At 51.7% G+C, this 21,182-nt stretch overlaps 3 protein-coding genes across 3 annotated transcripts in view; 1 reads left to right on the top strand and 2 right to left on the bottom strand.

Annotated features, from left to right (window-relative positions):
- LOC308126815 (pleckstrin homology domain-containing family G member 3-like) overlaps positions 1-4,601 on the bottom strand; it is an 11,940-nt gene extending 7,339 nt beyond the window's left edge. Inside the window, exons 1-7 of the mRNA XM_080491461.1 lie at positions 4,538-4,601; positions 1,803-2,024; positions 1,603-1,703; positions 1,446-1,515; positions 1,322-1,368; positions 326-476; positions 76-207 (exon numbers count right to left, since the gene is read on the bottom strand). Of these exons, the coding sequence (XP_080347587.1) occupies positions 76-207; positions 326-476; positions 1,322-1,368; positions 1,446-1,515; positions 1,603-1,703; positions 1,803-1,901 (600 nt within the window). The 5' untranslated portion in view covers positions 1,902-2,024; positions 4,538-4,601. The remainder of the gene's footprint in view (positions 1-75; positions 208-325; positions 477-1,321; positions 1,369-1,445; positions 1,516-1,602; positions 1,704-1,802; positions 2,025-4,537) is intronic.
- Positions 4,602-4,700: 99 nt separating this feature from the next.
- LOC308126447 (kunitz-type protease inhibitor 1-like) lies at positions 4,701-10,386 on the bottom strand. The gene is made up of 10 exons (XM_080490851.1): positions 9,874-10,386; positions 9,618-9,778; positions 8,626-8,767; positions 8,110-8,280; positions 7,970-8,005; positions 7,619-7,747; positions 7,444-7,494; positions 6,838-7,008; positions 6,124-6,189; positions 4,701-5,113 (listed from the first exon to the last, which is right to left on the bottom strand). Exons 1-10 carry the CDS (start codon positions 10,286-10,288, stop codon positions 4,911-4,913), a joined length of 1,545 nt encoding a protein of 514 aa, XP_080346977.1. The 5' UTR covers positions 10,289-10,386; the 3' UTR covers positions 4,701-4,910.
- Positions 10,387-12,931: 2,545 nt separating this feature from the next.
- LOC308126305 (myosin-6-like) lies at positions 12,932-19,825 on the top strand (the record flags this gene model as incomplete). The annotated part of the gene is made up of 2 exons (XM_080490584.1): positions 12,932-15,096; positions 16,015-19,825. The coding sequence occupies 2 exons, from the start codon at positions 12,932-12,934 to the stop codon at positions 19,652-19,654; spliced, it is 5,805 nt and encodes a 1,934-aa protein (XP_080346710.1). The 3' UTR covers positions 19,655-19,825.
- Between the last annotated feature and the right edge of the window lie 1,357 nt (positions 19,826-21,182).

Raw genomic sequence — 21,182 nt, 5'->3', positions numbered from 1 at the left:
AACAAGGTTCTGCAGTCGGTTGTGGTTCTGGTTCTGGTTGTAGTCCTGGTCCTGTGTGGGTGGGTCGGTTCTGACCTGGAGCCGCACGGCGTGCTCGTGTTTCCTCTTCATGTCGTTGATGTACCAAGCGACGCCCGTCATGGTGAAGATGGCCTCCTCCACCACCTCGTACCCGTCCTCCTGCCGGTCGAAGTGCTTGGCAATCTCCTAAGAGCCGGACAGAACCAGTCAGAACCGGACAGAGAGAGCAGGAGTGATGGGGAGGAGTGAACAGGGGTGATGACAGTGAGCAGGACTGAAGATGAAGAGTGATGAGGAGTGCTACCTGGAGCAGCAGGTGGTACTTGAGGATCCTCTGAACTGGTTTCAGCAGGTAGGAACCGAGAGGAAGTGAACGCTTCAGTGACGCCTGACGATCCCGGAAAAACCCGGCCAGAGATTTATTCCTCATGCACTCCGTCAGAGCGGCAACCGAACTGCAGCAGGAGTGAGACGGAGGGGCAGGAGTGATGTCAGCAGGAGTGATATCAGCAGGAGTGATGTAAGCAGGAGGAGTGATGTAAGCAGGAGTGAGACAGAGGGGCAGGAGTGATGTCAGGAGTGATGTCAGGAGTGATGTCAGGAGTGACGTCAGCAGGAATGATGTCAGCAGGAGTGATGTCAGGAGTGATGTAAGCAGGAGTGATGTCAGCAGGAGTGATGTCAGGAGTGATGTCAGCAGGAGTGATATCAGCAGGAGTGATGTAAGCAGGAGGAGTGATGTAAGCAGGAGTGAGACAGAGGGGCAGGAGTGATGTCAGGAGTGATGTCAGGAGTGATGTCAGGAGTGACGTCAGCAGGAATGATGTCAGCAGGAGTGATGTCAGGAGTGATGTAAGCAGGAGTGATGTCAGCAGGAGTGATGTCAGGAGTGATGTCAGCAGGAATGATATCAGGAGGAGTGATGTAAGCAGGAGTGAGATGGAGGGGCAGGAGTGATGTCAGCAGGAGCGAAGTCAGCAGGAGTGATGTCAGCAGGAGTGATGTCAAGAGTGACGTCAGCAGGAGTGATGTCAGGAGTGATGTCAGGAGTGATGTAAGCAGGAGTGATGTCAGCAGGAGTGATGTCAGGAGTGATGTCAGCAGGAATGATATCAGGAGTGATGTCAGCAGGAATGATATCAGGAGGAGTGATGTAAGCAGGAGTGAGATGGAGGGGCAGGAGTGATGTCAGGAGTGATGTCAGCAGGAATGATATCAGGAGGAGTGATGTAAGCAGGAGTGAGATGGAGGGGCAGGAGTAATGTCATGAGGAATGATGTCAGCAGGAATGAGGACTCACTTTGGGTAGTTGGTGCAGTACTGCGTATAGATCTCGAAGTACTCACTCTGAAAGGACACAGAGGAAATCTGATCAGACGGGGACAGAAGGGGCGGAGAGGACAGATGTGGGCGGGGCCACTGACCTTCAGGACGAAGCAGCGAGCTACAGCCACGGGGTCGTGGTCACACATGTCGAGGGCCTGGAGCAGCTCGCTGTGGACACAGGACACGTCACAACAACAAGCCAACGGAACAGAGACACTGTGACTTCCTGTCTGCACAGGAAGTGGGAGGAGTCACCTATTGAACTCGTAGATGTCCTCGATGTTTCCAAAGAGAGCGCAGACCTGCTCAGGACGGAGACACAACTCCGACGTCTCTATGATGTGAGCTAGGTAGTCCTGGAGGAAGAGGAAGAGGAAGAGGAAGAGGAAGAGGAAGAGGAGGTGAGTCAAGCTGTGTTACAAAATGCCAAGCTACACACACACCCACCCACTCACCTCCACGATCATGCGCAGGTCTCGGACGTACGTGCGCTCCGTCTCGATGATCTCCATGACGACGCGGTCCAGGTAGGTGGGCTGAGGGCCGGGCGCCATGACGACCGGCGCCGTCTACTGGCGGCTCCACGCTGTGCGGGTGTATGTGAAGCTCCACCCTCCTGAGGACGGCCGGGGGGTGGGGTGGGGGTGGCAGAGGATGGCCGTGGGGGAGGGGGGGGACTGAGGAGGGACAAGGTGGTCAGTCCACAACAAAAGAGGTAGAGGTACAGGTAGAATCATAAGCTATAGTTCCACTGAGCAGTATGTGCTGGTACAGTAAGGTACTGTAAGTTACAGTGAGGTACTGTACGGTACAGTGAAGCCGTGGTAGCACCGCAGTCTGTGGCGGAGCAGGGCGGGGGTTGGGGTACAATACGGCAAAGCCCATCCAGACCCGGTCCCACTGCAGAAAGTACGGTTCAGATGTAGGCGGGGTTGTGAACGACGTGGGGGAGGTGTCGGCCAAAGAACGTGGAAGCGGCCGGCGGCGACCTTGAGGAGAAGCCTCGAGCCTCGTTCTCCTATAAAGCCAGTTAACAAAACAACCCGTGAGCGCAAAGCGGCGCATGTAAACAACAACAGGAGGGTTACGGCCGGTTGAATCGCGGGCGAGTCGAGAGTGACGATCGTCATTGACCAATCAGCAGACGGCTGCGTTGTAGCTCCTCCTCACAGACCCGTTCCTCAGTGCTCGCTACCGCGACGGAAAATGTACCTGCTGGTGGCGTTTTTTTCTGTACAGTACAGTACAGTACAGTACAGTACAGCATAGTGTGGTGCGGTACAGTACAGTATGGTATATTATGGTACAGTATAGTGCAGTGCAATGCAGTGCAGTACGGTACAGTACAGTATGGTATAGTATGATACAGTACAGTACAGTACAGCATAGTGTGGTGCGGTACAGTACAGTATGGTATAGTATGATACAGTACAGTACAGTACAGTACAGCATAGTGTGGTGCGGTACAGTACAGTATGGTATATTATGGTACAGTACAGCATAGTGTGGTGCGGTACAGTACAGTATGGTATATTATGGTACAGTACAGTATAGTGCAGTGCAATGCAGTGCGGTACGGTACAGTACAGTATGGTATAGTATGATACAGTACAGTACGGTACTTTACAGTACATTAAGGTACTGTATGGTACTGCACAGAACAGTTCAAATGCAAATACTCACATATTCACACATACTTTCACACTCACACACATTCACATGACCGATGGAGAATCGAACCTGTGACCGTCACACAGAGTGAACTGCTCTACCGACCGAGACACAGCCACCCCTTAAAGTGACATCACAGTGACATCACAGCAGCTGTTACGCAACAGTTAAAGTCCACAGGTTCCCATGGCGATTAAGAGTCTGGTCATGTGACCAGAGATTATCTCAAGATTGTGCACGCACGCACGCACACACACACACACACACACACACACACACACACAGAGTGACTTGTGTTAAACATGAAAGTAGTTCTGTCTCTGTGTGTGTGTGTGTGTGTGTGTGTGTGTGTGTGTGTGTGTGTGTGTGTGTGTGTGTGTGTGTGTGTGTGTGTGCGTGCGTGTGTGTGTGTCGTATGTTTGTACTGAAGCTGTAAAATCCCAGCCTACCTTGAAGGTCACGTGGTCTGAGAGACAGAGGATCAGATCAGAACCGGAACCAATGAGATCCGAGGACCAGCACCAGACCAGGACCAGGATCAGGACCAGCACCAGACCAGGACCCGATGTGTGCAGTCAGTGTGTGTTCAGGTCTCAGTGTGTCAATCTACTGCCCTCTGAGGGGGGGGCGGGGCCTAATCCAATTAGTGGGTGAGCCGGGCGGTGCATTCAGGGACTCAGCGAGAACGTGGAGATTGCAGCACTGTTCCCTGGTTAGAAGACTCGGTTCTTCAGAAAACTTACTGACCCACACCAGCAGGGGGGCTGTTTTTGGACAGTGTTCACCCCCCCCCCCCCAGTTGCTCACTGACTGCGCTCAACCCCCCTGTGCTGCTCTGAGCCTCTTTGTCTCAGGAGACGTCTCCACATCAGAACAAAGAGTCCACTGTGAGGGACTAGAACCAGGACCAGAACCAGAACCAGGACTAGGGGGTGTGGTAACGTGATCAGATCAGGTGACTCAGCAGGTTCACTGACCACCTGTTCAACAGGTGAGTTCATGATGCGTTCAGGTGCAGCTCAATGTGTCAGTAATCAAACAAACAACAAACAAACAACAAACAAACAAACAAACCATTCAACAGTTTGTAAAACAAACAAAATAACCTTTTGTAAACAGGACTCAATCGCTGTCTTGTGATTGACTGACAGATTGAACTTGAATGATTGACAGGAGGTGACGTCAGCACAGTCGCGACTTATTAGGAGCCACAAAGAAACGAATATTAACACTGTAACACTGTAACACCGCTCCACCACTCCACCGCTCCACCGCTCCACCACTCCACCGCTCCACCGCTCCACCACTCCACCGCTCCACCGCTCCACCACTCCACTGCTCCACCGCTCCACCGCTCCACTGCTCCACCCGGTCATGAACGGAGCTCCAGCTGGAGGCGCGCCTCCGGAGGCTCCTCAACTCTCAGAACCGGCCATCGAGACGTGACCGCGCTTTCTGTGTGTGTGTGTGTGTGTGTGTGTGTGTGTGTGTGTGTGTGTGTGTGTGTGTGTGGACTCACCACTGCCGGACTCGAAACTCACGGAACAAACTTCAGTTTCCTCAAACTCAGCGCCACCCACTGCGCATGCGCACCGTTCAAATTTGAGTGTGGGTGGAAGCAGCGTGCTGCTCGGTGAGAGTCTCGGGTCTTATGTTCGAACCCGGAAGCCCCTGACAGCGAAAGACACGCGCACGCCCACACACAAACACAGACACACACACACACACACACATGCACACACAGAAACTTGCAGTGTCCAACTTTAAAGGAAATTTTATTATACAATTTAAAACAAACATTTACAAAGTCATTAATTAAACCCTGAAACACACACACACACACACACACACACACACACACAGTAGGAGGCTGGCCCTCATGGTGACGCCCCTCACACAGGTTTGGTGGTGCTGTTGTAAACGAAGGTGTCCTGCTCCGACTGCACCGTGTGGGCGGGGCTTGTGGCCAGCTGGGTGGGATTGGTGGCAACCGGCCTATGGGAGTGCTTTCTGCGAGACTTGATGAAGCAGTAACTCAGGATGGCGAGCAGAGCCAAGATGGCCACCGTCAGGACGACAACCAGAGCGATGGAGTCTGAGGAGGAACACACCATTGTCCGTGAACACTGAAGAACGACTCATCCTCAACGAGAACAAGAAGAAAGTTCAGCATTCCAGCGTCTTGTTGAACAAAATGACATTTTTTCCGTCCAGCTCCCTCTGGCCATCAGGGCCCAAGAAACTTTGTTCACTGTCGAAACTTTTCACACGTGTTCCAGCTCACTAATGACTATCAGTCATATTTTAATCATGTTTAACATGTAGCCTCGGTACTTTGTGAGCCCCACAGCTCATTAGCATGTAGCATGTAGCCTGAGTACTGTGTGAGCCCCACAGCTCATTAGCATGTAGCCTCGGTACTGTGTGAGCCCCACAGCTCATTAGCATGTAGCATGTAGCCTGGGTACTGTGTGAGCCCCACAGCTCATTAGCATGTAGCATGTAGCCTGGGTACTGTGTGAGCCCCACAGCTCATTAGCATGTAGCATGTAGCCTGAGTACTGTGTGAGCCCCACAGCTCATTAGCATGTAGCCTCGGTACTGTGTGAGCCCCACAGCTCTTAGCATGTAGCATGTAGCCTCGGTACTGTGTGAGCCCCACAGCTCATTAGCATGTAGCCTGTGTGAGCCCCACAGCTCATTAGCATGTAGCCTGTGTGAGCCCCACAGCTCATTAGCATGTAGCATCAGTACTGTGTGAACCCCGCAGCTCCTTAGCATGGAACAGAATTACGAGATGCCCCTGAACGCATCACTGAGGGCCGTCAGTTTCCTGCTGTTGAAATCAGACCAACATGGCGGCTCAGACACAAACATTGTCTTTCATCACTTAAACAGCAAAATGTTTTTCTGGAAACATTTGAAGCGAGAAAGAAGCTGCAGTTGAAAAGTTAAAACAACGTTTCACAGACGTGGGGAAGGGGGCGTGGCCTGTGGGTTGGGGGCGTGGCCTGCTAGTTAGACCCCAGGACCCAGGACTATGAACTCTCCTGCCTACTCTTCTTGTTCTCATGGTTCTTTGGGGAGGAAGATTCAGACTCTCACCGGGTTCCTTTTCTTCTTCTTGTTTCTCAAAATGTTCAAAGAGTCCTCTGGAGAACACATCGGCTTCTGCAAACACACACACACACACACACACACACACACACACACACACACACACACACACACACACACACACACACACACACACACACACACACACACACACACACACACACACACACACACACACACAGTATCACTGTGTAGTACAGTCTAGTATGGTGTAGTTGTGTATCAAGGTGCAGTATTGTATATCATGGTGTAGTCCACTGTATCATGGTGTAGTACGGTGTAATACAGTGTAGTACCATGTAACACGGTAAAGTGCATCATAGTGTAGTGCAGCGTATCATAGCGTAGTACGGTGTAGTGTGTTGTAGTACGGTTTAGTACAGTGTATCAGGGTGTAGTTTAGTGTATCAGGGTGTAGTCCAGCAAATCACGGTGTAGTACAGTACAGTGTAGTGTGGTGTAGTACGGTTTAGTGCAGCGTATCAGTGTGCCACAGTGTATCACGGTGTAGTGCAGTGTATCATAGTGTAGTGCAGCGTATCATAGCGTAGTACGGTTTAGTACAGTGTATCAGGGTGTAGTTCAGTACAGTGTAGTGTAGTACGGTTTAGTGCAGCATATCAGTGTGCCACAGTGTATCACGGTGTAGTGCAGTGTATCACGGTGTAGTGCAGTGTAGTACGGTGTAGTAAGGCTTAGTACCAGTGACACCGCTGCAGTTCTTCTTGCACTTCGCCTCGTCCAGGAAGTTGTTGCTGTTAGCCTCACAGCCTCCGTACGTGAACAGGATACATGTCTCCGTCAGCGGGTTGTAGAACCAGCGACTGTGACTCGCACGACACGGACCAGTGTGAGGAGGCTCCGTGCACGCAGCTGGGGGCGGGGCTTACGGTTAGACACCACCCACTAAATTGTCTTTAAAGCAATTCTTAAAATTTATTGGGAAAATAAACAAGGAGCTTGTTCTGACTTTTATACCACAACTTCCTCTGGAGAGAACATGACAGGTTTTGACTGGTCCAGATGTCATGTGTGTTGATTGGCTGCAGGAACTGTCAATCATTGATAGCATAGCGATAGCATAGCAGTCGTTTCCTCACACAGAAAATTAAACTCTAATGGAGCTCAAACCAGCCGCGGAGCACATGGTTCAATGTTTACCAGAGGTGGTTTATGATATCAGCTTCCTGTGTTGATGACAATAAAAATCTCCCATTTTGGGGGTGGCGCCCCCTTGTGGGCGGTTCTGGTTTGAACAAAGAGCCAAAAAACAAAAAACAAAACCTCCAGATTTTCAGTGAGACGAACCTTTTCTCTGGTTCACATCGATGTCCAGCAAGTGGGTCAGAGTCTGATTCACTGCCAAGCAAAGAAGAATGTCAGCAAGCAACACAGTGTGTGTGTGTGTGTGTGTGTGTGTGTGTGTGTGTGTGTGTGTGTGTGTGTGTGTGTGTGTGTGTGTGTGTGTGTGTGTGTGTGTTACATCTGCTGCACTGCTTCTCGTCCGAGGCGTCGTTGCACTGCGTCACACCGTCACACTCCAGAGTTCGATGCAAACAACAGTTGTTATCACAGGTCAGCTGGTAAGGACCACATGTGGATTCGCACACCTCTGAACACACACACACACACACACACACACACACACACACACACACACACACACACACACACACACACACACACACACACACACACACACACACACACACACACACACACACACACACACACACACACACACACACACACACACGTGTTATGGTTTCAAACACCATGTCCCTGCCCCAGGGTAGAGCAGTGCAGGTGCAGAATGGTGCATTGTGGGACTGACTTGGAGGAGGTAGAGGAGAGTTTCTCTCTGCCAACCCTGAAAACAAGAAAAACACCTGATCATGCCTGTGTGTGTGTGTGTGTGTGTGTGTGTGTGTGTGTGTGTGGCGTACCGACTGTGTGTGTGTGTGTGTGTGTTACCTGTGACCCCCCCGCAGGCAGACAAACACTCCCTCTCATACAGGAAGTTGTTCTTGTTGCCTTTACAGCCTCCGTACACAAACTGCTCACACACGCCCGTCGTCATGTTGTAGCGCCACCGAGGGAACGCGGCGCGGCACGGGCCCACTTTGACCGGGGAGCGGCAGTACACTGCACACACACACACACACACACACACACACACACACACACACACACACACACACACACACACACACACACACACACACACACACACACACACACACACACACACACACACACACACACACAATCAGTACACTGCGCACACACACACGCACGTGTGTGTGTTAATCCGGTCTGACCAGTCTAAGGTGTGGCTCCTCTGTTAGAAAAACATTCTTCATCAGTAAACTGTAGATATGATGAGTGCTGCGCACACGCACACGCGCACACACACACACGCGTACACACACACACGCGTACACACACACACGCGTACACACGCACGCACGCACACACACACGCACTCACGGCTGGTCAGCTCCGGGCTGAGCACGAGGACGGAGGCGTTGGCGGCGTCTGATTTGTTGTTGGAGTCGGTGACAGTGAGCTTGAAGACGAACCTGCCAGGCTGCAGGAGGAAGAGTCTCACCTGGTCAGTGAGAGCTGTGCTCTGGAACACACACACACACACACACACACACACTAAGGACCAAGCGATTATATTATGGGATGTTAGCGGCTAACAGTTTTTGAATAAATCTCACAGAAACGGCAAAAAAATTCAAAGTTCTCATACAAAGCAGATGAGAGAGGCACCTCATGGAGGAGATCAACGTCTGTTGCCATGGAGACGCTCCCTGCTCAGTGTTTCACAGTGATGTAGCTACCTGACAGGCTAGTTAGCATCGATATGAGGTATATCACGCTAGCAAAGCTACTCAGTTCCGCCAACAAATGTGGCATTGGTGAAGTTCTGCGCTCTACCGAGTGTAGCTCTAGTTATTTAAGTGTAGTTGTTGCTAACGCACAGTCATTTAAAAAATAAATGTTTATAGTTTTAGTGATTAAAATTATTTAAAAGTTCTTGACATTCCAATTCTAACGGTGGAAATGAGAAATAAAAGTTTATTGCATTACAGTTGTGGTTGATTTAGAAACTGACAAAAGGTAAAGCCCCGCAGACTGATGAAACAGGTGAAGGAGGCCACGCCCACTATGAAGAAACAGGTGAAGGAGGCCACGCCCACTATGAAGAAACAGGTGAAGGAGGCCACGCCCACTATGAAGAAACAGGTGAAGGAGGCCACGCCCACCAAAGAAACAGGTGAAGGAGGCCACGCCCACTATGAAGAAACAGGTGAAGGAGGCCACGCCCACTGTGAAGAAACAGGTGAAAATGACCCACCATTTCAGATGTGGAAAGCCTCGACTACAGCTATGTAAGCCCCGCCCCTTAAGCAGCGGTCTACCTCTAAGCCCCTCCCACGAGGCAAAGGTTCACCTCTAAGCCCCGCCTCTACCTCCATGCGGACCCCGCTGTCCCCGCTCAGCAGGCTCCAGCGATAGTCCATCAGGTGGGCGTCGTACAGCGCCACGCTCTCGGTGCCATTCAGGGTCACCGTGGCCCCCGGCTGGACGATGACATCACGACCTACAATGGCGATGGGCGGGACCTTCTCTCCTGATCAATCAACCAATTACAACGTGAGGAAGCCTGAACCAACCCTCAGAAGTTACACATGTTCAGGTCGCACCGGGTCCGGACTGAGGACTCACCTGACCCCGGCGGGCCCTCCAGGTACTTCCGATACACGGGCTCCCGGATGTACGTCTGGAAGCCGGTCTTGTGCACAAACCTGCACACCAAGCGGTTCCTGCGCACGCAGTTAAACAAGCTGCACGTGCGCGTTTCACCTCCGCTCAGATCCAGCTGCGCCAGGTTGCAGCGCGTGTCCGCGCAGCACGCGTGCTCACACTCCTCCGCCGAACGGATACGCGCGGCGGCCACCAGGGCTGCGCCCTCTTTCACCGCGTCCTCGACGTCCAGCATGAAGTCCTGCTTCCCGCGGCGGAGGCCGCAGGGCTCCTCCTGCTGCTCCTCCTGCGGCTCCTCCGCTCCGCCGGGCCGCACGAGGAGCAGCAGGAGCAGAAGCAGCCGCGAGGAGGAGGAGGAGGAGGAAGATGAAGCCATTGCTCTCTCTGTGTCAGGAAACAGTCCGCCGCTCTCGGATCACCTGTTCGAGTCTGCGGCTCCTCAGGTGTGCTTGTTTGTGTGTGTCAGACCTGCTCAGGAAGGTACGCACGGAGCCCGCCCAGTGACGTCACACAGGTGCGGCAGGTGCAAACACATAACCGTGAAACGTGCCGGTCCGAAACACAGCGTGATGTCACTGTCAGTCAAACCTCAGTGTGTTTACTGTTTACTGAGTTTGTTGGTGATGAGTTGATTAAATGATCTATGACAACATCTGTTAATGATGCATGTCGATATTGATGTGTGTCTAATGTGTGTGTAGATTATGGTGTGTGTAGATATCGAGTGTCGATATTGTTGTGTGTCAATAACGGTGTGTATCGATAATTTGTCGATATTGATGTGTTTTAATATCGATGTGTGTCGATAACGTGGATAAGTTAATTTCTCCTCTGATTGGCTGCTACTCTACTACCATCTTCAACCTGTAACAACCCGTCGTCATAGTAACCAAGGTCATGCGCAAACCTGTGACTGACTGTCACATCCTGCCAAGCCTGCGGGCGAGCGAGGCATGCTGCAACCTGTAGAAGACAGAGAGAGAGCTATCATGCGACCTTTCAGTCGAGCTGCTCAGTCAGATAAGCCCCGCCCCCTCCTACCTGAAGCCCGGTGAGACCATTGACATATAAACTCCAGACTGCTCATTCAGCGCTTCAGGCTGGCGCCGCCATGGCGATGAGGCGCTGACTTCCTGCAGTGGCAGAAAGCCTCCAGAGTCTTTACTACCCTCTGGCTCTGGGTTCATTCATGAAAAATGAGCCACAAGCTCAGGTTAAAGGTGTGAAGATTCACTCTCATTCTTTGTCGTCATAGTAACTGATTAATTCACACATAACAAAGGAACAACATGGTAATTTACAAATAAACACATTTATTGACTGTATGACAAAGGAGCTGAAATACTTAAGTCCTTTATTGGGGGGAAGGAAAGTTTCTCATAAAAGGAGATGTGAATTCAAAAGATCTTTAGTTATATAAAATAAACTTGAGTATTAACAAATACCCATTTATCTTCTATATAATATGTGTATGATATATTGCTATTATATTGTGTCAGTCTTTGAAACTGCAAAATCTTGTATCCAAATAAGGTAAAAACATGTCAATGTGTAATGTACCATCATTGTTATTCATACAGAAGATAATTTGCGTACACTATATGAAATACATATGTATTCATGTAACAATAAAGAACCATACATGTGTATAAATGTTATTTCCACATTACAAAGAGGCTTTAATGACCTCAAACAATCGTAACACTAATGGCTTCATGAAGGATTTGACTGTTTTGAAGTTCCCTGACCGCTGAGCCTTACAGGACTAGTTACTACTAATTACTAACAGGACTAGTTACTACTAATTACTAACAGGACTAGTTACTGTCATCAGCACTTCAATGATGCTCTGCCCAACTTCCTGTCTCTTAAACATTAATGCTCATCTAATTAGATCAGTCCAGAGTCATTAATGATATTCTGATAGTAATACTTCAAACTAGTACTGCACTTTTCTGGGCACTCAAAGACACGTTACATAAAGAAACACAAATAAAGAAAAATAAAATGAGTTTATGGAAAAGTGTTTTCATGGAAACATACATGAAAGTTTTCCTGATTATTTTTCATGTACTTACGCAGTAAAAGTGATGGACGAACCTTTGAAAAGCGATTTGTTCTTCTTGTCTCGGCTACGACCAGAAGTCAGAGCTCAACCAGCCAATCTGCTGCTTTATTTCTACTAAGTTGGAGCTGCTTGCTGCGTCAGTATCGGGTCAAATGTCACTTCTTCATGTTTTTGACTCTAAAAACTTAAAAAATAATTAAAGTCATACAGTAAAAGTCTCTGTTTTTATGCTGCTATTGTAAATTTCACAGGCTGACATAAACCAGAGCAAATATAAAAACTGTAAAGGTTTATTACCACGGTATGTTTTAGCTCACTGGAGTAGTTAGCAGTGTGTCTCTCTTTATGGATGAAATATAATGAACGATTGTTTTTAAAAGTCACGATCTCCCTGCAGATCCTTTAAACTTTAAACAGAGAAAACCGACACATAATGGGATATATTCATGTCTGAAGAGGATATGTCTGGCAGGACCGGTCCAGAGCCTCCTGCGGGCCAGAAGTAGCCTGGTTCTGGACCGGTCCAGAACTAACTTGGTTCATACCCTTGCTGGACCTCCTCCGCGGGGGGGGGTCTCCTGCTCAGGGTCAGTCTGAAGATGCAGAACTCAGCTGAGACTAAAAGCAGAGGGTGTCGGGAAGTCCTGCTGTCAGCTGGCTGATAAACCTCCAACTGCTTCTCCTAAAAAGGAATCCAACAGCTCCAGGTCCTGAATGTGACCCGGTGCCCAACAGCTCCAGGTCCTGAATGTGACCCGGTTCCCAACAGCTCCAGGTCCTGAATGTGACCCCTCTTATCTCGGCAGAACTTTCTCCTAATTTGGTCGACAGAGAGTCTTTAAAAGTGTGTCTGCTGTAAGGGGGGGTTCCACTTGTTCAACCTCTCCTCCTGGGTTAGTTCAGACTGCCAGGGACCAGGACCTCCACCAGCACCTCCACTCCACCTCCACCATGGGTGACGCTTTAATGGCTGAGTTTGGGAAAGCAGCTTCGTTCCTGAGGAAGTCGGACAAGGAGCGTCTGGAGGCTCAGACCAGAGCCTTCGACATAAAGACTGAGTGCTTTGTGGTCGACGACAAGGTGGAGTACATGAAGGGTCAAATCCAGAAGAAGGAGGGCGGCATGGTGACGGTGAAGAAGGAGGACGGGGCCACGGTGACCGTGAAGGAAGCTGACGTTCACCCCCAGAACCCGCCGAAGTTTGATAAGATTGAAGACATGGCGATGTTCACGTTCCTCCACGAGCCCGCCGTGCTGTTCAACCTGAAGGAGCGCTACGCCGCCTGGATGATCTACACCTACTCCGGTCTCTTCTGTGTCACCGTCAACCCGTACAAGTGGCTCCCTGTCTACGACTCTGAGGTGGTGTCTGCGTACCGGGGCAAGAAGAGGAGCGAGGCCCCTCCTCACATCTTCTCCATCTCGGACAACGCCTACCAGTACATGCTGACCGACCGGGAGAACCAGTCCGTCCTCATCACCGGAGAATCCGGCGCTGGGAAGACGGTCAACACCAAGCGCGTCATCCAGTACTTTGCCAGCATTGCCGCTGTCGGAGGCGCCATCAAGAAGGACACCAGCAAAGGGACCCTGGAGGACCAGATCATCCAGGCCAACCCGGCGTTGGAGGCCTTCGGCAACGCCAAAACACTGAGGAACGACAACTCGTCCCGGTTTGGAAAATTCATCCGGATTCACTTTGGCACGAGTGGAAAGCTGTCGTCCGCCGACATCGAGACATACCTGCTGGAGAAGTCGCGGGTCACTTTTCAACTGAAGGCTGAAAGAGACTACCACATCTTTTACCAGATCCTGTCCAATCAGAAGCCAGAGCTGCTGGACATGCTCCTGATCACCAACAACCCGTACGACTACTCCTACATCTCTCAGGGAGAAGTGACGGTCAACTCCATCAATGACGCCGAGGAGCTGATGGCAACCGACAGCGCCTTTGACGTGCTGGGCTTCACGCCAGACGAGAAGATGGGCGTGTACAAGCTGACCGGCGCCATCATGCACTACGGTAACATGAAGTTCAAACAGAAACAACGCGAGGAGCAGGCTGAGTCCGACGGCACCGAAGCAGCCGACAAATCGGCCTACCTGATGGGGCTGAACTCGGCTGACCTCATCAAGGGACTGTGCCATCCCAGGGTCAAGGTCGGAAATGAGTACGTCACCAAAGGTCAAGGCGTGGATCAGGTGTACTACGCCATTGGCGCTCTGGCCAAGTCTGTGTACGAGAAGATGTTCAACTGGATGGTGGTGAGGATCAACCAATCCCTGGACACCAAGCAGCACCGGCAGTACTTCATCGGCGTGCTGGACATCGCCGGCTTTGAGATCTTTGATTTCAACACCTTTGAGCAGCTCTGCATCAACTTCACCAACGAGAAGCTACAGCAGTTCTTCAACCACCACATGTTTGTCCTGGAGCAGGAAGAGTACAAGAAGGAGGGGATAGACTGGGAGTTCATCGACTTCGGCATGGACCTGCAGGCCTGCATCGACCTGATCGAGAAGCCTATGGGGATCATGTCCATCCTGGAGGAGGAGTGCATGTTCCCCAAGGCCAGCGACCAAACCTTCAAGTCCAAGCTCTACGACAACCACCTGGGCAAGAACAAGATGTTTGAGAAGCCGCGGGCAGCCAAGGGCAAAGCCGAGGCGCACTTCGCTCTGGTGCACTATGCCGGCACGGTGGACTACAACATCTCCGGCTGGCTGGTCAAGAACAAAGACCCGCTGAACGAAACGGTGGTGGGTCTGTTCCAGAAGTCCTCGCTGAAGCTGCTCAGCGTGCTCTTCTCAAGCTATGCCGGAACCGACGGCGGAGACAAAGCCGGCGGAAAAGGAGCCAAGAAGAAGGGCTCGTCCTTCCAGACGGTGTCGGCGTTGCACCGCGAGAACCTCAACAAGCTGATGACCAACCTGAAGACCACGCACCCGCACTTCGTCCGCTGCCTGATCCCCAATGAGAGGAAGACACCCGGCGCCATGGACAACTGCCTGGTGATGCACCAGCTGCGCTGCAATGGCGTCCTGGAGGGAATCCGCATCTGCCGGAAGGGCTTCCCCAACCGTGTGCACTACGGAGACTTCAAGCAGCGCTACAGGTACCACAACAACACAACGCACCTCACACTGTACCACAACAACATTCTGTACCAAAACGACCTGCTGTACCACAACGACATACTGTACCAAGACACAACACACCTCACACTGTACCACAACAACATTCTGTACCAAAACGACCCGCTGTACCACAACGGCATACTGTACCAAGACACAACGCACCTCACACTGTACCACATTGAAACTCTGCACTACAATGTACCTAAGACTGTACCACAATAACACGCTACACCACAACAACACAACACACCTAAGACTGTACCACAACAATGCAACGTGCCTCACACTGCACCACAACGACACGCTGTACCATGACACAATGCACCTCACAATGTTCCACAACGAAATGTTGTACCACAACGCACCTCACACTGTTCACGACATGCTGGCTGTACAACACAACACACCACACAGTACCACAATGACACACTGTACAACAGCGACACATTGTATAACAACAATGCTGTACAACAACACTGACTGTACCACAACACAACGTACCTGACGCTGTATGACAATGACACGCTGTAACACGACACAACATACCTAGCACTGTATGATAACACACTGTACCACAACAACACAACATACTTGAGACTTCCACAATGACACACTGTACCACAACAACATAACACACCTGAGACTGTACCACAATGACGCTGTACAACAATGACACCAACTGTATGACGGCACGCTGTACGACAATGACACTGACTGTTCTACAATGACATGCTGTAACACGACACAACGTACCTAACACTGTGAGACGACACACTGTACCACAATGACATACTGTACCAGAACAACACAACATACCTGAGACTGTACCACAATGACATACTGTACTAAAGGAAGTCCATCAATTTGTGTTTTGTCGTTTGTGCGACTGTGTGCAGGATCCTGAACGCCTCGGCCATCCCTGACGGTCAGTTCATGGACTGTAAGAAGAGTGCGGAGAAGCTTCTGGGCTCTCTGGACATTGACCACACGCAGTACAAGTTCGGTCATACCAAAGTCTTCTTCAAGGCCGGTCTCCTGGGGACACTGGAGGAGATGCGGGATGAGCAACTGTCTCGGATCATCACCAGGATCCAGGCCAACGCCCGCGCCCTCCTCATGAGGGTGCAGTTCGCCAAGCTGGTGGAGCGGCGCGACGCCCTGATGGTCATTCAGTGGAACCTGCGCTCCTTCCTGGGCGTGAAGAACTGGCCCTGGATGAAACTCTTCTTCAAAATCAAGCCGCTGCTGAAGAGCGCCGAGTCCGAGAAGGAGATGGCCAACATGAAGGACGAGTTCAACAAGCTGAAGGAGGCGCTGGAGAAATCGGAAGTGCGTCGGAAAGACCTGGAGGAGAAGATCGTGACTCTTCTCCAAGAGAAGAATGACCTGGCGCTGCAGATCCAGTCTGAACAGGACACGCTGACGGACGCCGAGGAGCGCTGTGAGCAGCTCATCAAGACTAAGATCCAAATGGAGGCCAAGCTGAAGGAGATGACAGAGCGACTGGAGGACGAAGAGGAGCTGAACGCAGACCTCACGGCAAAGAAACGCAAACTGGAGGACGAGTGCTCGGAGCTCAAGAAAGACATTGACGACCTGGAGCTGACATTGGCCAAAGTCGAGAAAGAGAAGCATGCCACCGAGAACAAAGTGAAGAACCTGACGGAGGAGATGGCCTCCCAGGACGAGAGCATCGTGAAACTGAGCAAAGAAAAGAGGGCTCTGCAGGAGGCGCACCAGCAGACCCTGGACGACCTGCAGAGCGAGGAGGACAAAGTCAACAGTCTGACCAAAGCCAAAGCCAAGCTGGAGCAGCAGGTGGACGACGTGGAGGGGTCGCTGGAGCAGGAGAAGAAGGTCCGCATGGACCTGGAGCGCTCCAAGAGGAAACTGGAGGGAGACCTGAAGCTCACCCAGGAGAGTCTGATGGATGTGGAGAACGACAAGCAGCAGCTGGAAGAAAAGCTGAAGAAGAAGGACTTTGAGATCACACAGGTCAACTCCAAGTTGGAGGATGAGCAAATGGCTTCGGTGCAGCTCCAGAAGAAGCTGAAGGAGAACCAGGCCAGAATGGAGGAGCTGGAGGAGGAGCTGGACGCCGAGCGCGCTGCCCGGGCCAAAGTGGAGAAGCAGCGCTCGGATCTGTCTCGTGAGTTGGAGGACATCAGCGAGCGTCTGGAAGAGGCCGGTGGCGCCACGTCGGCTCAGGTGGAACTCAACAAGAAGAGAGACGCCGAGTTCCAGAAGCTGCGCCGGGAGCTGGAGGAGTCCACGCTCCAGCACGAGTCCATCACCGCCGCCCTCAGGAAGAAGCACGCAGACAGCGGGGCCGAACTGGGCGAGCAGATCGATAACCTGCAGCGCGTCAAGCAGAAGCTGGAGAAAGAAAAGAGCGAGCTGAAGCTGGAGCTGGACGACCTCTCGTCCAACATGGAGAGCGTGGTGAAGGCCAAGTCCAACATGGAGAAGATGTGCCGATCCATGGAGGACAACATGAACGAGTACAAGAGCAAACAGGAGGAAGCTCAGCGCGCCGTCAATGACCTGACGACGCAGCGGGCCAAGCTGCTGACGGAGAACGGAGAGCTGGGCCGGCAGCTGGAGGAGAAGGAGTGTCTGATCTCACAGCTGACCAGAGGCAAGAACTCCTACAACCAGCAGGTGGAGGACCTGCGCCGGCAGCTGGAGGAGGAGGTGAAGGCCAAGAATGCCCTGGCCCACGCTGTGCAGTCCTCTCGCCACGACTGCGACCTGCTGCGGGAACAGTTCGAAGAAGAGCAGGAGGCCAAAGCCGAGCTGCAGAGAGCGCTCTCCAAATCCAACGCCGAGATCTCGACCTGGAGAACCAAGTACGAGACCGACGGGATCCAGAGAACCGAAGAGCTGGAAGACGCCAAGAAGAAGCTGGTGCAACGGCTGCAGGAGGCCGAGGAGGCCATCGAGGCTGTCAACGCCAAGTGCTCCTCCCTGGAGAAGACCAAACACCGTCTCCAGAATGAGATTGAAGACCTGATGTTGGACCTCGAGAGATCCAACGCAGCTTCTGCAGCTCTCGACAAAAAACAGAGAAGCTTTGACAAAGTCTTGGCTGAGTGGAAACAAAAGTTTGAGGAGTCGCAGTGTGAACTGGAGGCTTCGCAGAAGGAGGCGCGCACTCTGAGCACGGAGCTCTTCAAACTGCGGAACGCCTACGAGGAGTCGCTGGATCAACTGGAGACCATGAAGAGGGAGAACAAGAACCTCCAGGAGGAGATCTCTGACCTCACAGACCAGCTCGGCGAAGGCGGTCGCAGCGCTCACGAACTGGAGAAGATCCGCAAGCAGCTGGAACAAGAGAAGAACGAGCTTCAGTCGGCGCTGGAGGAGGCCGAAGGCTCTCTGGAGCACGAGGAGAGCAAGATCCTCCGAGCCCAGCTGGAGTTCAACCAGCTGAAGGCCGACTTGGAGCGCAAGCTGTCCGAGAAAGACGAGGAGACGGAGCAGGCCAAGAAGAACTACCAGCGCATGCTGGAGTCGCTCCAGGCCTCCCTGGAGGCTGAGACCAGGAGCCGCAACGAGGCCCTGCGGGTCAAGAAGAAGATGGAGGGCGACCTGAACGAGATGGAGATCCAGCTGAGCCAGGCCAACCGGCAGGCGGCAGACGCCCACAAGCAGCTGAAGAGCCTGCAGGCGTTCCTCAAGGACACCCAGCTGCAGCTGGATGACACGCAGCACGCCAACGACGACCTGCGGGAGAACATCGCCCTGCTGGAGCGCCGCAACAACCTAATCCAGGCCGAGCTGGAGGAGCTGCGGGCGGCGCTGGAGCAGACGGAGCGCAGCCGCAAGCTGGCCGAGCAGGAGCTGATCGACGCCACTGAGCGTACGCAGCTGCTGCACGCCCAGAACACCAGCCTCATCAACCAGAAGAAGAAGCACGAGTCGGACCTGCTGCACCTGCAGGGCGAGCTGGAGGAGGCTGTGCAGGAGAACCGCAACGCAGAGGACAAGGCCAAGAAGGCCATCACGGACGCTGCCATGATGGCCGAGGAGCTGAAGAAGGAGCAGGACACCAGCGCCCACCTGGAGCGCATGAAGAAGAACATGGAGCAGACCATCAAGGACCTGCAGCACCGCCTGGACGAGGCTGAGCAGCTGGCCATGAAGGGCGGCAAGAAGCAGCTGCAGAAGCTGGAGGCTCACATCCGAGAACTGGAGAGCGAGCTGGAGGCCGAGCAGAAGAGGGGCACCGAGTCCATCAAGGGGGTCCGCAAGTACGAGCGCCGCATCAAGGAGCTCACCTACCAGACTGAGGAGGACCGCAAGAACCTGGCCCGCCTCCAGGACCTGGTGGACAAGCTGCAGCTGAAGGTCAAGTCCTACAAGCACGTCGCCGAGGAGGCGGAGGAGGCCGCCAACGTCAACATGGCCAAACTCCGCAAGCTGCAACACGAGTTGGACGAGGCCGAGGAGCGCGCCGACATCGCCGAGTCCCAGGTCAACAAGCTGAGGGCCAAGAGCAGGGACGGGTCCTCGAAGAAGGACCTGGACCAGTGAGGGGTCCTCCAAGTTAGTAGACCTGCTAGTAGAACTTCCAGCTCTCCAGATTCAGGGAGTCGTTGAACAGACGTGTGACCTGCTGATTGTCTCTGAACGACCTCAGTGAAGAGCGAAGGGTTAAAGGTTAAATAAAGCCTGTCCATCTGAAGCAGAATAAAAAGCTCCTGAGAACTCGACTCGTATTCATTTCATGTTTTCAAAAGTTTCCAGGTGTTTCCCTCAGCTCCAAGCTCGGCAGTTTTGAAGAGAATCGTCTTCATCTCAAACTTTTGAATTGAATTGAATTTATAGAGATTTAATCCAGTGACACTCGATTGTTTATAGGTTGACTGAGGTTGACTAGGGGTGACTAGGGGTGACTAGGGGTGACACGGTGAAACAATGACTCGTGATAAAAACAGACACTTGTATATTAAAAGGGTAAAATTGTGTGAAAGCTAAAATAAGGGGACATGGTAACACATTACCTCAATTCACTGCATTTACAAGGTTACTTTTTCAACAATCAGACTGAATTATTTCCTGGTCCAGAGACCTGGACTACGACCCTGATCATCATGTCCAGGATCCCTGTTCCCTGGTTGAATGATCCTGATCACCGTTACTACCGAGCAGGTTATCAACTCGCTGGTTCAACCCAGACCTACGTGTGCACGTTCACATGAAAGGGGCGGAGCTTGCAACATCTGACCAATCACACACAGGGAGAAACCCTCCAGAGCAGTTTACAGATTACTGAACGAGCAGTTAATCTCTGAGATTATGAAGAATTCAAACACATCCAGCAGCTAAAAGCGACACTGCCGCTGCAGCCAAAGCCAGAACCTTCCTGACTTGTTAATGCTGACTTGTGAGATTATACCAGATTAATTCATGCGCGATATGAACGGACAGCACGTCTGCTGATTAATCAGTTTCACTTTATTCCAGCAGAAACGTATCGGGCTGAACTTCCTCACTGATCTTCTTTTAATTTAGATTCTCCTTCACTTGTTTTGAGGCTGAGTGTCTCTTGTGTTTTGTGTTGGAATATTAATTCATCAAGATGACGACGCGAGTAGTTCTGGTTCAATAAATTCATGTTTCTGCAGTTGTGTCTGGTGTGATCATGAACCTCATTATTCCAGATAAACAGACCTGGAACAAGTCAAGAACAAGAACATCATTTAGAGCCTCAGAGACCAGGACTTATTTTATTATGTCAAAAAGATTGTTCTGAATATATTTCTCATCTCAGCTCTGCTGCAGCTCAGCGCTGAACCCGCCCGCCAATCACCATCATTTAAGAATGTGCGGGGCATTTTCCAAGAGATCTGATTGGTCGGGAGGCGGACCTCTGACCTTTTATCGAGAACATATCCTGCTCCGGAGCAGGTTAGACTTTCAGCGTCAGTTATAGGGTGATTTATCCTGGTGAGAAGTGAGCGAACCTCGTAGTACGGAAATCCAGAGTTAATCCTTGAAATTATCTCGATAAGAGAAAATCCAGCGTCATAGTACAGGCCTCAGGAGGTCCTCACTTCAA

Source organism: Lipophrys pholis (genome assembly GCF_963383615.2).
Source record: "Lipophrys pholis genome assembly, chromosome: 21".
Taxonomy (NCBI): domain Eukaryota; kingdom Metazoa; phylum Chordata; class Actinopteri; order Blenniiformes; family Blenniidae; genus Lipophrys; species Lipophrys pholis.
Note: the sequence above shows the minus strand (reverse complement) of the source record. Positions and strands in the feature narration are given on the sequence as shown.